This window comes from Citrus sinensis, chromosome 1 (assembly GCF_022201045.2).
Source record: "Citrus sinensis cultivar Valencia sweet orange chromosome 1, DVS_A1.0, whole genome shotgun sequence".
NCBI lineage: Eukaryota > Viridiplantae > Streptophyta > Magnoliopsida > Sapindales > Rutaceae > Citrus > Citrus sinensis.
This window is the reverse complement of record NC_068556.1, coordinates 13845388-13861368: the sequence shown is the minus strand read 5'-3', so window position 1 is coordinate 13861368 and position 15981 is coordinate 13845388. Positions and strand designations below refer to the sequence as shown.

General features: G+C 34.3%; 1 protein-coding gene across 2 annotated transcripts; it reads left to right on the top strand.

Moving 5' to 3' along the window:
- Positions 1 to 2786: 2786 nt before the first annotated feature.
- LOC102620779 (uncharacterized) lies at positions 2787 to 8720 on the top strand. Of its 2 annotated transcripts, none has more exons than XM_006490772.3 (6): positions 2787 to 3248; positions 4200 to 4262; positions 4352 to 4453; positions 4672 to 4737; positions 7513 to 7591; positions 7768 to 8720. In XM_006490772.3, the coding sequence occupies exons 1-6, from the start codon at positions 2790 to 2792 to the stop codon at positions 8481 to 8483; spliced, it is 1485 nt and encodes a 494-aa protein (XP_006490835.1). In that variant the 5' UTR covers positions 2787 to 2789; the 3' UTR covers positions 8484 to 8720. The 2 variants fall into 2 exon arrangements, with proteins under 2 accessions (XP_006490835.1, XP_052291011.1); XM_052435051.1 differs by having other exon boundaries at positions 7513 to 7678.
- The last annotated feature ends 7261 nt before the right edge of the window (positions 8721 to 15981 follow it).

The following is a 15981-nucleotide window of genomic DNA, read 5'->3' as shown; positions in this document are numbered from 1 at the left end:
AATTAGTGTCAGTGTGTTCTGGCTTGAGCATCATTGACACAATTAATAAGTGTCAAGAAAAGTAATTACTGACACTAAATTAGTATCAGTAAAGCCCATTTTTCTAGTAGTGCTTCCGTATAAAAACTAACAGCCTTCAGCACTGCTTGTCTTTATATGCTTGGTTTCCCTAAATCATAGATTTGGAGAACATGAGATTTGGTTTGCGGAGTGAAAAATGCAAAAACAAAAGAATGATTACTTTCAAACGTTTTTGTTTAGTTGCTTAGGAGCATTGTAGAATGCACCCCAAGCTTGGCTCAGGTGTGACATGATCTACTAAAGGCAGCAGACGTTGCAAATAAAGAAAAAAATAAAGAATAAAAGAGTTCTGAACTGAGACAATTGAATAGCCACTCCATAATTTCTGACAAATATAAAAAAAAAAAATGCAGCATTCCACCGTAATAACTGTTGTCCTCAATGGCGAGTGGTTTGATCAAAATTCTCTGACTAGACAAATTACTAGAGTGCATAGTCTCTTCAGTAGTTTCTTTGGACTAGATGTGCCACATGCCCTCCTAATTTATTTTCTTTCAACCTAGTTTTCCACACAAACAGCTGTCGAAATAACTTTCAAAAGACGCAAAATGCAAATCCATAACAAAATCAAATAAAACAAGTATATAAACCAATAAAGTGAAGGTATTTTGACACATCCTCAATATCAGCTATGAAAAGAAGATTTTTCGAGTTTACAGCGACACAAATAACAAATGAAAAAAGAAACAAATTATGAGCCAACCATATGAGAGCTGGGGTCTTTTCCAGTTTTGATCTTAAGATAATCAGGCCGACAAGTGCAAAAAGGCAGGTTCAAGTCTTGAAAGTAGCTACTTTATGCCCCGAACCCCTCACCACAAGAAGAAGAGAAAGACAGATCTAACAGACCATCAACTATGATTGATGCCAGCAATGGCCTTAACTTGATTGGTACCAATTCACCCAGCTACTTCTTCGTGTTAGACTAAACTATATTTCAAGACATTAAAGAATAATAACATGCTCTGGAGGACAAAAAACAATCATCAACATATCAATTCACTTCTTGAGGAAAAAGTCAAGTAGATTGCATACAGATTAAAATTTACAAAAGGTGAACAAGATGTCCACTAGCCCTAAACACCCTCGGAATTTATAAATAAGAGAGCATCTCGAAAAACATATCAATTTACTTAATTCAGACTCAAAATAATAGGCAACATGAAGACCAAAGTCTCAGGTACTTCAACTTTTCCAATGCCAATTTTTTTTTCTAAGCTACAATAGCTGATAAAAAAGCATGACACCCTGTCATACAGAGAACAACCAACATCTATTACAAATGACTTGACAATCTTCAAATTGTTACCATGTGTACGCAGGAGCAAAATCCATGGACAAGTTTGAGAAAAAAAAAAATCATAAAATAGAATAAATTTTCTAAATTAATAAGCTTTAATTTATAAGTTAATAAAGATGAAATCGGAAAAAGTAAATTCAGAATATTTCCAGAAAGTAGAACCAAGAAACCGAACTGTCATTGCAAGGAAAAAATGACCATACAAAGAGAAATCCAAAGCCAAGATACTCAAACTAGAACATCAAGATAAATGAATTGCACGATAATATAATTCAAATTTATTTCAAAGGACCAGAAGAGGCTGCAATGAGACAACTAAAAATACATAAGAAATAGACAATGGTGTTGTACATTTTCTTTAGCAATCTCTGCAGATTGTTTCTGGTTGAAAGTATTAGTTGACAGTTTAGATTTAGCAGCAACATCAGCCTGCTCTTGTAGAGATGCATACATATTCTGCACCAGTATCCAACAAAAAACGATCACCCCCATGCCTGGCTATGAAGACACTGACGTACTACACTTACCATAATATCCAAGTGGTACAGTGACCTGAAAATTCGGAAAACAAAGCTAATTATAATTTCATAATACCTGTCATTATGTGAAAAAGAAAAAAAAAATCCAAGCAAACCATAGAACTTGTTTACGTGAGAATCCGAGATACATGAAACTATTGGTCCAGAGAGAGCGAGAGCATTTCACCTGACAGCAAACTGTTGGTCCAAAGGACCAGAAGAATTCTGCTATAAGACAATTAAAAATACGTAAGAGATAGACAATGGTAATGTACGTTCTTCCATTTTCTTTAATTAAATTATTTCCATTTTAGTTTAGGTTATTTTAGTCATTTCTTTATGGAAACAACACGATTTGGTTTAATTAGTGGCAGTAACAAAAAAAGTCCCATCTAAATTTTTGCCTGATTTTATCAGCCTGAAATTTTTAGATTTTGATGTAAATTTAAAAGTGAATTTTTTAAACTCAATCTTAAAAATTAAAAACCGATCAAATTCATTTAAGGTTCGGGCCTTAACCGACCCAATTTATTTTAAATATTTAATAATAAAATAAACTTCTTTGTTTTCATTTAAATTAATATAACTCTTATTTATATTTAATTATTTGTATGATTTATAATTGAGACGTTGATCGGAGTAATTTTTATATTTATGTTGTTTTAAATAAGTTTTGAAGATTTTAAATTTTAGGAAAAGTAAATTTAAATTATTTAAATATTAAAAAATTAAAAAATATTTGATCGTGTTCGGACTTTCAAACCCGATTAAGGTTACACAATCGGATTTTTTAATCGGATTCAGGTTCTTTGTTTGTATTATCGGGTCGGGCTCGGGCGGCCCATTGCCATATAAACCGGCATAAGGGAAACTGAAAAATCCAAAAACAAATGGAACGAGAAGCAGAACCATGGGAAGTACTAGCACTAGCACTGGACCTTGAATTCGAAGACTCTCGTCTGGTTCCTTGTAAACGCAAGAATCAAATCTCACCCGCCAAAACCAACAAATTTTTTAAAGCCAATAGCAACCCATTTCTCAGCCCTTGTTCTAAAACTCAAAAGCATCTTGTTCCCGGCCCTGCAAGAGCTGTACAGTCGGCAATGCAGCACAAAACGTTGATGGGTATGAGTGTGGGTGTCAATGAAGAGCCAATTCCGACTCAAGAGTTCATTAGGAGAGCTGTTGAAGATGCCGGTCTCGAAGACGAAGATTTTTCCCAAAACCCCTGGCTTTTCGCTGTAGATTTTGTTCGCAGTCAAGGTTTGGTCGGCGTTGATGGCGTGGCAATTGGGACGCCGTTGAGTCAGATCAAGAATGGGATGATCAACGGCGATAGGGTGTCTCAGGTTCGAAATTTAACCACCCCCTCTTAATCTCTTATGTTGACACTTGACGGGGACCAGAATGTGAAACATTATGACGTAAAATCGGTAAAAGAGGTATGACGAGGTCCATAGTGTGAAAACCATAAATGTTGGTGGCCTGCAACATATAACTTGTAAATCTAAGCGATCCAATTACACACACAAACACACACACACACACACACACACAGGGCCATCAATAAGTAAGAAGTAAGCTCCTTCTACTGCTCCTCAAGGTCGCTTTGCTTCTTTGATGATTCTGATCAATATGCTGAAGACTCTCCTGACCCTGGACAGCCTTTTTAACAGTTACATAAGCCTTTGCCGCGGATAACCGCTTTGAAATATTAGCCCGGCTTATGCTTTCAAATCAATAGTTCATTGACCTACGTATCTCCTCTCATCTTTTGTTTGAACAACCCTTGTTACTAAAGAAGGAGTGGAATGTGCCATACTATCGAACTATAGGCGAGATTAAGTGAAGCAAGCAAGGGAAGAGTTCCGACAAAGCGATTGATCCAGTTAAGATAAGATCGCCTGATCCCACTGAATCTGGGGGGGGGGGGGGGGCGCGCGTAATTGGATCCCTTAGATTTACAAGTTATATGTTGTAGGCCACCAACATTTATGGTTTTCACATTATGGACCTTGTCGTTCCTCTTTTACGGATTTTACATTATAGCAACATATAATTTATAATGTTTTATATATGTATATATACAGGTTGGTAAAATTTCAATTGGGTCACCCATTGTTTCCAATTAGTTGTCATCTCCCTGTTGGTAACTAATGTTTAACAATGACTCAACTCATTACTTATGCTTGACAGCATCTGACTACTCCTCAATAAACAACTTTTTTAGTGATTGTTTCGATCTTTAATAGTAACATTAAAGCAGTTTTATAATTTAGCTCTTGTGATTTTACTGTTAGATTGTTGCAATTGTCAAGTCTACCACCCCGAATGGACTTGGAGATATGATGGCAACTCTTAAGGTGAATTAAATTGTGCTGCTTATGTGAATGAGTTCATTGTATTTTCCTTTGGTTTTAATGCCGTAACATTACTCAACTTTCGATTTCAGGATCCTACGGGTACAATTGATGCTAGTATTCATCGTAGAGTCCTTACTGAGGGAGAACTGGGAAAAGACTTATCTGTCGGAGCAGTTTTAATACTCCATAAGGTTTAATTAGCATAGTTCCTTCTGGATTTCTTTATTTTTTTTACACAAATGTATACATCAACTGTTTATTAACCTTAAGGTGTTAGAAACAGTATCATTCACTTAACTAAATTAGAATCAAACAAGAGAAAATATATTCATCATGCTTTGTTTGTCATTTTGGAGTATATGATGTTGTTATCAGTTCTGAATGATTGACAGGAGCAGCTTTTTTTCAGGTTGCAGTTTTTTCTCCTTCTCGCTCTGCTTGCTGTCTCAACATAACTGTTAGCAACATTGTCAAGGTATGTTTTGTTTCTTGTGAAAGTAAGCCAGATTATCAATTCATTAAGGACTTAAACAGTACTTTTAAATGAGATATCAATTTGCAATAATTAGTTCTCTTATCAATTTCAATCTGTCAAGATATCAGGCTAATTTACACTCTTTAAGCTACTGAGTGCTGACTGTGCCAGAACCATTTGAACCTTTATGTTGTTTCTATTCTATTTGGAGAAACTGGAAATGACCAGCTCTTATTTAGTGACATCCTCTAATATTTAATTTGCAGCATTTGATTTGATTGATCTTTGCACCAGTTACTTTTAAGTTTGAGGTCCTTTTCCATTTTTCACATTTGACAATGCATCCTCTACCTGAAGAAAACTATACTGAACATTAGATTAATATGTCCGAAGATCTTATAACTTAAGCTTAAAGATTTTACTTTGGCTTACATGTGCCTGAAAGTAATATGAATCTTGTAGTCAAACTCTACCTTAACTAAATTCCATAAAGTGTTTTTTTTTCCCTTTTTGTGGGGTGGGGGTGGGGAGGGGGCGGGCTGGGTTTGCTAATCCAGGATGTTTTTGATCATTAGTGATTGTAGAAGTTAGATTGAAAGGAAAGAGAATAACGATATGATATTTGATTAGTGTTCAAAGGCAGATTACCTAATGCCGAAAATATGAGGGATTGTGAATTAATTATGAAAGCCCTTACCATAACTTCTTCATTAGATAATATTTGTCTTTAGTGGGATAATTTTTGGATACCTCCCCTGAGGTTTGCTCTTGCTACACTTAGAGAGAATTTATGCATATATTGACATATAGCACCCCTGACCGTATATCAGCATTACAGCACCGTTTGGTTGTGAAGGGCAAAAACGTAATTGCAAGAATAAGAATTGCAGAAACAGAAGCCAGAAAGCAGGAGCTTTTGCTTCCTTTCCCCCTCCTCATTCCTTTCCCTCTCTCTCTCTCAAAAGAATTTAAAGTGAAAAAAAACACTTTCTTCTTTTCTTTGTCTCTTCCCCACTTTCTCTCCACCCATTTTGTTCTTTTATCAACAAAGCTGAAAAACAAAGTTCACTATTCCTGCATCACCACCACTTTGTCGTATTGCTTTGCTATTCAAACAAAATTTTAACCCCATGTTAGAAAATAACACCAATATTAATGCTCGTTCTTCTTCTCATCCTTTCACCTCTTCAAAAAATGGTGCTCTAGCTATTCACGAAAAAAAAAAATAGAAAACCAGCCGGCACCCCATTCAGTTTTCTTTTGTATATGGGTTCAATTATTTTAAGGCGAATTGCAAGTTTTAACTTATGTTTTTCTGTTTTTTGTTTGATACACACAAATACAAGCGCACGCGTATAGATCCGGATGCAGAGGTGGTATCTTTATCACCCAAGACCTTGTTAGTATCAGACGGATATGTATATGAGATCTGCAACCATGGGTTTCAAAGAGACCAGAACCTGCAAATGCATAGAAGAAGGCACAAGGTGCCATGGAAGTTGCTGAAGAGAGAAACAAAAGAAGTGAAGAAGAGAGTATTTGTTTGTCCAGAGCCAAGCTGCTTGCACCATGACTCTTGTCATGCTGTGGGAGATTTTGTTGGCATCAAAAAGCACTCTAGAAGGAAGCACAACAACCACAAGCTGTGGTTTGTGACAAGGGCAATAAATTATATGCAATTATCGTCTGTTATTGTATTGTGCAGTGAAGGCCATTATTGTAATCGCATCAACAGAGCAAATGGCAGTCTAACGCTGATACACAGGCAGGGGTGCTATATGTCAATATATGCATACATTCTCTCTAAGTGTAGCAAGGGCAAATCTCAAGGGAGGTATCCAAAAATTACCCGTCTTTAGTGCCTATGGGAGACTCCTTCCTATCCTTTCTATGTAATTGTCTATAGGAGCAGTGATACCAAGGTTTGCGTGGTTGTTTTAGTTAGAGTCCTCTCAATAGAATTACTAACAAGTGTATGAGTCTTATAAATGATCAAAGGTATGTATCCTCAAAAGCTAAATCTGATTCTCTGTTTTTCTCTGTCACAGCAGAAGGTACTTAATGCTGGGAGAGAAAAAGACACCATAGAAGCACATTTTTAACTTTCAATAAATTTGAGTTTTCTAATATCTAATTTAGAAGGCGAAATTTCCTAGTAAACTTAAAGATTTTTCTTGATTATTCCCAATGGAAGGATGAACACTTTTGATTGGGCCAAAAGTAAAGGCCAACATTTTGTGTTTAACCACACTTGCATATTATTGGTAAGGCGAGGGGAGATAATTGATAATGTTTTCCTTCATTATCCCATTGCCTCAAGTTTCTGATTAATGCTTTCTTGAGTTGCCAAGATGAGTGGGTTGTTGCTCCATTATCCTCTTGGGGTCTCTTTGCATTGATTAGATTTCTGAATCTGCTGGCAGAATGAAAGTTGCAGTGCCATGGAATGGAATTGTAGAGTTATGGCTGTTCTTTTTGGTCAGAATAGTCTGTTTTGACGAGAATTAGTTTTTCTTACGAGACAGAGGTTGCTTTTGGGCATCTTTTTGAGCTTTTACTTTCTTTTATGGGAAACAATTGATGATTGTATTACTAAGAAAATTACGTTAGTAATGGACCAGTGGTTCACAAAGAACAACATTTAAAATGGTAAAATCTAAAATATAAAGAGTTCTGTTTTGATTCTGCATTTTTCTCCCAAAAATCTTAAGAAAATGGCCTCCAAGCTTTTTTCTCATGCTATGCTGTACTAATTGATGGATAACCTTATTACAGGTCATCTCCAAGGACACTGAAGCTCCAAAAAAAGCAAATTGTTGCGCACGAATTATGAAACATTCTTCTACTGATCTTGGTAGGAGAAAAGAAATTGCCCATCTTATTTCATATGTTGCAGCAGTTCATTTAAAAATTTCTTTTTATCTTAGGTGCTTATTGACAGGTCGAGTTTCTTTATCAATATGGACATGATGTTTTTTATATTCAATTTCTTATCATAAGATCTTCTTAATTTCCCTTTTTCTATTACAGAAAGTGGTGAGAACTGCTTGATGCCCAATAAAACATCGTCTCTGTCACAAGGACAGGTGGAGAAAGTAAATTTGTCACCTCCAAGCAGCTTCCATGGTGCCGAGGGCAATGGCAGCCAAAATTTTGTTGTAGAGAAAGAAATGTCAGTTATGAGACAAGATATTTTTGATGGAATAAAAGTAGCTGCCAGGAGAGGCACCAACTGCAATGACAAAGAGAGTTTGTTGGATGATCAACCCAACCCATCAAATCAGTTCATAAGAAAAGAAGGAATTATGAATTATCTCAGGCCAAATGCTAACGTGAGAGGGAGTGTACAGAATACTGAACAAACAGCAATAAACTCAGAACCTCATGGCAGCTTTAGTGGTGATGGAGGCAGCAGAATTTGGAATTCTTTTGTAGAGAAGGAACTATTTGCAGTAATGCAAGATGTTGACAGATCTAAAGTAGCTGTTGGTGCAGGCACCAGCGGTAACGACATGAGGATTTTGATGGGCGACCAGCTCAAGACATCAAATCAGGTAGTAAGAGGCAATCTACTGAAAGAAATACAATGCAACAGTGCTCCAGCAAACTTTGTTCGGTTCCCTGGCAACAATGAAGAAAATGGAAATGCTGCTGGAATTAAGAATCACAGCCAGCTGATATTTTCTAAGGGTTCACTCTCGCAATGGACAGATGAACAGTTGGATAAGCTGTTATCTTTTGACTGACATGATGACAAGCTTTTTGGTTTTGCTAAAATCCCTTTACAGCCTAGGTGAGATCAATAATTTTTGAGGGTACAGATGACATGTATGTAGATTTTTCAGAATATGCTGGAGTTAAAAAATGCTTATCCAACCATTTTCGCAGAAGCAGCTAGGTAATCACAGAGAGCTCTCTTGAGAAATTGTAGAACATTAAAATGGAATATACAACCACTATCCTGATTTTTGTTCAGAAATTTACATTTCTATTGTCTGATTTCCTGTCATGATAACATGCTTTGTTTGGACATTGCACTTATTCAGAACTTGTCACATTAATTCTGTGATATATTACTACTTGAGATTATGTTTCCGAAACTTATGATGAATCAATAAAAAGAAAAAACACCCTGCTAATCTGATAAGAGACATTACTCCATTTACAAGAATCACTTATCATTTAAAACTTTATTAAAAGGTTTATTTAGAAAATGAGTTTAGTGAGAATTGTGATAGGTTCAAATAGTCCTACTTAAATTTAAAATGATTATATTTTGTAAATCTACTCTATAAATACCAAAAATATTCATGTCTATTTAGTAGTTATAATATTATCTTTTCTTTTTTCCAAATTTGATTGTTTTAATTTTAAAATAATTATTTATTTGAAAATATCATCATCATCGAAACCTTCAGATTTGGTGTACATTTATATTTAAACATAGATTGATTTTTTTTTAATGAGAATGAATGATAAATTAACAAAATTTGAATAAATTTAGTATATCAAGAACAAGAAAATCATGCAAACGAAAATGCCAGCAGTCAATTACTCAACAGTCAGCATAAATGCTTTGAAAAATTTTGACTCAATTAACTAAAAGGTGAATTAATTTCCAGCACAGAATTACAAACAAAACCGTAAAATGATCTTGCTTAAATCATTGACCAATCCATACCTGGAACATGAAACTAAGTTCTAAATTTTTATATTTAGTCGACAAGGAAAATTAGAAAATACTAAGCATAAACTGCTTTTGATTAACATGTGAACAAACCACTTTTTAGTTAAAAATTACTTTTAGAAAACAAAATTTAAAACTTACTTAATTCTCTTTCAAATTCTTTTCATTGCATATCTTCTTCCTCCATCAATGCAATTTTAAGTACTTTTTCTTTTCCAGATTCTTCCTTTTGCATTTCTTTTTCCTCCATCATTGCAACAGTGAATTCTTTTTTATTTAAACAATAAGGAAAGAGTTTAAGAACACAAAAGTTCGTGGGTTTATAGGTTATAATAAATTTAACTTCTAAATTATAATAGATAAAAATTTAACTAATAATTATTTATTTACCTATTTTAATCATTTCACTTAAGGATAATGTTATAATTACAGAAAATCTAATAAGTGGGATAGTTTTACACAAAAGGTGGGGGGAAATATCACCACTGTTTTAAATATCATTTTAAAATTGCAATTGTATTTGTTATTAATGTGCTTATAGATATCCCAATATTTGAGTTTCAACTGATGGCATTCATTTATTAGATGGTAGATGGAGTAACAAGTAATTTTATATTTATCAATAAACGAGTAAAACCGTAATTTTCTGGCCCGAACTCCGAAGATGAATCTAACCACAACTCACTTATGTGCTTAAATATCTCTTTACAATTAATAACAATTCAAGCTTCAAATACAATATTTAAATAGCGGAAGACTTTAAAAAATTGCTAAACCATCTGTCATCCTTAATTCAAGCCCTTCTCCTCACTCATCATTAATCAATCCTAAATTTTAGAAACTGAATCATAATAGATTATAATGTGTACAAAGCTTAGTAAGCAAATTAGTTTTTCTTATACCAAAATACATACATACTTATACATAATGCAAATGGATGATATGCCATGATCTTTTTGAAATACTGTAAAATAAATTCATCAAAATCTTTTTTTTGTCACTTTCAAACTTTCACATTTTCTTTCAATAAAATTTATATCATGCATTTGGCACTTTGCACTATGCATGACACTTTGTGGCATATTGGCCTTCGAGAAGCGGCCCCCACATAGTTTCAAGAGCCCCCACACAACTTTAAGAGATAGCCCCCACACAACTTCACTCTTATAAGACTTGGTACACTAGCAAAGTTCACTATAAATCATAACATTACAAATGCAATATTGATAAACATACTTTTTATAAAAGCTTTGCATGTTCATGCTTATGCCAATAAACTTTCGTGCATACATATACCCATGTAAGTAATCATGCTCAATACATAACAACACATCACATAAACACACGGACATAAACATATAAATCCATATATGTACATATAAAAAATAGGCTTTTCAAGCATGTCAAACATATACATATTTTTTATTGTGATTCATTTAGAAGTCTAGTTTACTTGTCTTTTGGCACCTACATGTAATAAATGCATATTGATATCATCGACCTAAAAATCATTAATAAAACTCTCATAAGATATAATCAAGTGTTGGGTCCATCTCATTTGGGTGGCCCTATTCTAAAGTTTTATAAGTTTGGGTAGTTAAGCAATTAAAGGAAAATAGAAGGGGGCAAATGAAATTTGCCATGAAATATGGGTTTTCAAAACGTGGCTATATAAACAAAAACAAGTGGAGGCGGCAGCAACTTTTGTGAATGAAAAAGATGAGATAAAGAAAAAGACAGTGGTGTGCATTTAGAATTTAAGAGCTTGAGTTTCAATCTTTGATTGGACGATCAAAAGATGATTTTAATTCTGTTTTCTCCCAAATTTGGAGGGTAAGTTCCTCGCATCACCCTTTACAATCCTACTGCTCTTGATTTTTATTTTATCCTCTCGTCGGCTATTATTTGAGAAACCCACTTGTTAGAGAGACATACATTAAGCTATTACTGTAAGCCAAGAATATTGAAATTCATGATGTTGTTAGCCTCTAGTATTATCTAGAGAAGAATTTGTACTATAATCCCATTAATATAGTGGCAGATTATATCGGACTACAGTCCTGTGATTTTTCTCGCTTTCGTTTTTCCATGTAAGAATCTATATCTTTTGTGGTCGGTTTTTTCTTTGGATTTTGTTAGTTTATTTTTTTGGCTACTTATTTGTAGTACACATCCTATTTTAATCACATAAAGAGGGAAAGATTTTTGTTTTTCCTTAATTGACAATTGCTTGTGTGAGTTGCTTTCCCAATAGTGGTATCAAAGCATAAGGTTTTGTGTTTTTTTTACTTGTGTAGTTGAGATGGAAGAGTTCTCGGCATGCATGATTAAATTAAAGTTATAGGATTATGGTATTTGGAAGTCTAAGATGGAAGATTTGATGTACATGAAAGACTTACATGAATTCATTGAAAACGAAGAAGCTAGACCCGTTGATTTAGATGATAAGAAATGAGCTCAATTAAACTAGAAGGTCGTGGGTACTACTAGATCATGTGTTGATCATAGTGTGTACCATCATGTCGCGAAGGAATCCAGGGTTGATATTCTTTGGAGAAAATTAGAGACAATTTATAAGTACCCGACCGCACATAACAAAACCAATTTGATGAAAAAACTTGTTAACTTGAAATATAAGGAGGGGCACAATATAACTGAACGCTTTTTAGGGCTTGGTTGATTAATTATTATTAAGATTATTTTAGATGATGAGTTACTAGCATTGTTGTTACTTTATTTTTTCCTTAACAGTTGGGAGACATTAGTGGTGTTAGTGATAATTTAGCATTGAATGAGAAATTAACCTTGGATATGGTTACAGATAGGTTGCGGAATGAAGAATCTAGAAGAAAGAGCGTTGAAGTGGCTCCCTTTGAGTCAGATGGAAATTCCTACCAGCAGAACAATGATAACCCTAGAGGAAGATCTAAGTCCCAGAGGAGAAACGTCAAGTGTTTTCATTGTCAAAAAATGGGTTATGTTAAAAGGGAGTGTAGATTGTGAAGAAGAAAATAAGAGAAAGAAAAAGTGATGCTAAAAAAAATGACAAAAAGAACATTGTAGCCATAGTTGATGGTGATTTGATATTGTTTATGATAAGAGGTAAGTAAATCTCACTTACCATATCAGTGATTGGGTGATTGATTCAGGTGATTTGTTTTATGATACTGCGCATTGTGATTACTTCACATCCTATGTCAATGGTGATTATGACCATGTTCAGATGGGAAATGAGGGGCCATCCAAGATTGTGGGCATAGGTGATATTTGCTTAAAAACCAGTGTGGGCTGTAACTTGTTGCTTAAAAATGTCAGACATGTACTAGATATTTGCCTTAATTTGATCTCTATAGGAAAATTTAATTATGATGGTTATACTAATTAATTTGGTGAAGGAAAATGAAAGCTCACCAAAGGCTTCCTAGTATTAGCTAAGGGAAGGAAACTAAACACTTTTTACATTATAGAATCTAATATCAAGAAAGAAGATGTAAATTTCTCTGTAAAAAATTATAACATTGAGATATGGTATAAAAGGCTTGGTCATATTGGTGAGAAATGATAAGAAACTTTTGCCAGAAAATTATTTCTACCCAGTTTCGCAGGTATGTCCCTCAAGACTTGTGCTCATTACTTAACTAGAAAGACACACAGAGTAGGTTTTACAAGCTTTTTTTCATCTAGAAAGTCGCAAATCATTGATTTGATTCACACTGATATTTGCATGATGCAAAGTAGATCAATAGGAGGTGCACTTTATTTTGTAACTTTTATTGATGACTGTTCTTAAAAAGTGTGGGCCTTTGCTTTGAAATCTAAAGACCAAGTGCTTGATATGTTTAAGTTCTTTCATGCTTATGTTGAGAGAGGGATTGGAAGAAAACTAAAATGTGTCAGGACATACAATGGTGGTGAGTATAGAGGGCCATTTGAGCAGTATTGCAGATCCCATGGAATTAGACATAAGAAGACTATACCAAAAATCCCGCAATAAAATGGTGTTGCAGAAAGGATAAACAGAACAATTGAAGAAACGATCAGGTGTATGCTTTCTGATGCCAAACTTCTTAAATCTTTTTGGGTAGAGGCTATGCGTACTGCAATTGATTTTATTAATCTTTCTGCTTTAGTTCCATTAGATGGCGATGTATCTTAGAGAGTTTAGATGGGGAAAGATGTTTCTTCTAAACACTTAAAAGTGTTTGGCTGCAGAGCATATGTTCATATTCCTAAAGATGAAAGATCGAAGCTTGATGATAAAGCCAAGGAATACATTAATTTAGGCTATGGATATGAAGAATTTGGGTACAGATTATGGGTTCTAGTGGGAAGAAAATTGATCAGAAATAGAGATGTTGTATTTCTTGAAGATCAGATAATTGGTGATATAACGAAGAGTGATAAGTCTCAGTGATCTTCAAAGATTCCTATAATTTTAACTTTAGTTTCTCCACTTATAGTTATGACGATCATAGGGGAGCTGGAAAGGATAATAATGATGGTCTAATAGAACCAGTTGAACAAGCACCTCTAGAACTACTTGCATCACAGTTGAGCCAGAATTGAGGAGATCCACCAGAGAACGACAACCTTCCACTAGATATCCTCTAAATGAGTATGTGATGCTTACAAATGGAGAGGTGCCAGAATGTTTTGAAGAAGCCATGTCTCACCAGCATAAAAATGAGTGGGTTAAAGCCATGCAAGAGGAGATGAAGTCCTTGAATAAAAACTACACTTATGGCTTAGTAAAGTCTCCTAAAGGAAAGAAGGCACTAAAGAACAAATGGATTTATAGGTTAAAGACTGCAAATAACTCACAACAGCGATACAAGGCTAGATAGGTTGTGAAGGGTTTCAGTCAGAAGAAAGATATTGATTTTGAAGAAATATTTTCTCCTATGGTGAAGATGTCTTCAAAGAGCACTAGAGAGCAATTAAGTGGGTTCTTAGATATATCACACTTCAAGGGAATGTTTATGTTTTGATGGTGACAAACATGTGTTATAAGTGTACACGGATGTAGATATGGTAGGAGATATTGATTATAGAAAATTCTTGTCAGGATATTTGCTTACCTTTGCAGGGGGAACAGTTTTATGGCAGTCTAGACTCCAGTAGTGTGTTGCTTTATCTACCACTGAAGCAAAATATATTGCAGTCACTAAAGGTTGCAAAGAAACCCTGTGGGTGAAGAATTTCCTATAAGAGTTAGTGTGAAGCAAGACAACTTTGTTGTATACTGCGATAGTAAGAGTACCATTCACTTGGCAAAGAATTTGACATACCATTCGAAATCCAAACATATTAATGTAATGTATCATTAGATACGAGACGTGCTTGAAAAGAAACAGTTGCAAATTGAAAAGATTCACACAATAGAGAATGAGTTAGGTTTAATGACAAAGTCATTGCGCAAGGAGAAACTGAAAAGCTATATGCAGAAAGTGAGCTTGGTGGTGCCCCTATATGATCTGGGGGGGGGGGGGGGGTTTTTTGGGTCCATCTCATTTGGGTAGCCTAAGCCCAAAGTTTTATAAGTTTAATAGTTAAGCAATTAAAGAAAACATGAAGGGGCAAACAAAATTTACCATGAAATGTATGTTTTGAAAACGTGGCTATATAAACAAGAATAAGTGGAGGCGGCAACAACTTTTGTGCATGTAAAAGACAAGAGAGAATGAAAGAGACAATGGCGTGCTTTTAGATATTGGGGTCTTTGGTTTCAATCTTTGATTGGACGATCAGAAGACGATTTTTAATTTCGTTTTCTCCTAAATTTGGAGGGTAAGTTCCTGACATCACCCTCTACAATCCTATTGGTCTTGATTTTTATTTTATCATCCTATTGTCTATTATTTGAGATATCCACTTATTAGAGAGACATATATTAGACTATTATTGTAAGTCAAAAATATTGAGATTCTTGATGTTGTTAGCCTCTAGTATTATCTAGAGAAGAATTTGTTTTGCAATCCCATTAATATAGTAGAAGATTATATCGGACTATGGTCCCATAGTTTTTTCCACTTTGGGTTTTCCACATAAAAATATGTGTTTTTTATGGTTTGTTTTTTCTTTGTATTTTGTTAGTTTATTTTTCTGCCTATTTATTTGTACTACACATCCTATATTAATCACACAAAAAGAGAAAAAAGTTTCGTTTCCATTTAATTTACAACTGTTTGTGTGAGTTTCTTTCCCAACATCAAGTTATAATCATAAACTCTCCTAAACTCAACCTCAAATAATCTCAATATTCGATCCCTAAAACAAATAGGCCAGGTTATCTGATTTTTAATAAATTATTACCTTATTCGAAAAATCTCAAATTTTACAAAGCATACGATGGCATACTAGAAATTCATTGACTAAAATTTCATTACTTAATTCCTTAAAAAACTATTGAAAATAATTTATCTTTCAGACATCATCAGTTCTGTCAAACAATTTTCTATGTTGAACATACTTGTTTTAAAAATACAAAACAATTTATTGTTTTATCATAAAATCCTGAAAATTTCCAGAATCACAATAGAGATATAAAAATCACTGGT

Coding starts and splice junctions, on each gene's coding strand:
- LOC102620779 (XM_052435051.1), top strand. CDS start 2,790: ATGGAACGAGAAGCAGAACCATGGGAAGTACTAGCACTAGCACTGGAC. Junction 4,263..4,351: donor ATATGATGGCAACTCTTAAG/GTGAATTAAATT, acceptor TTTCGATTTCAG/GATCCTACGGGTACAATTGA. Junction 4,738..7,512: donor CTGTTAGCAACATTGTCAAG/GTATGTTTTGTT, acceptor ACCTTATTACAG/GTCATCTCCAAGGACACTGA.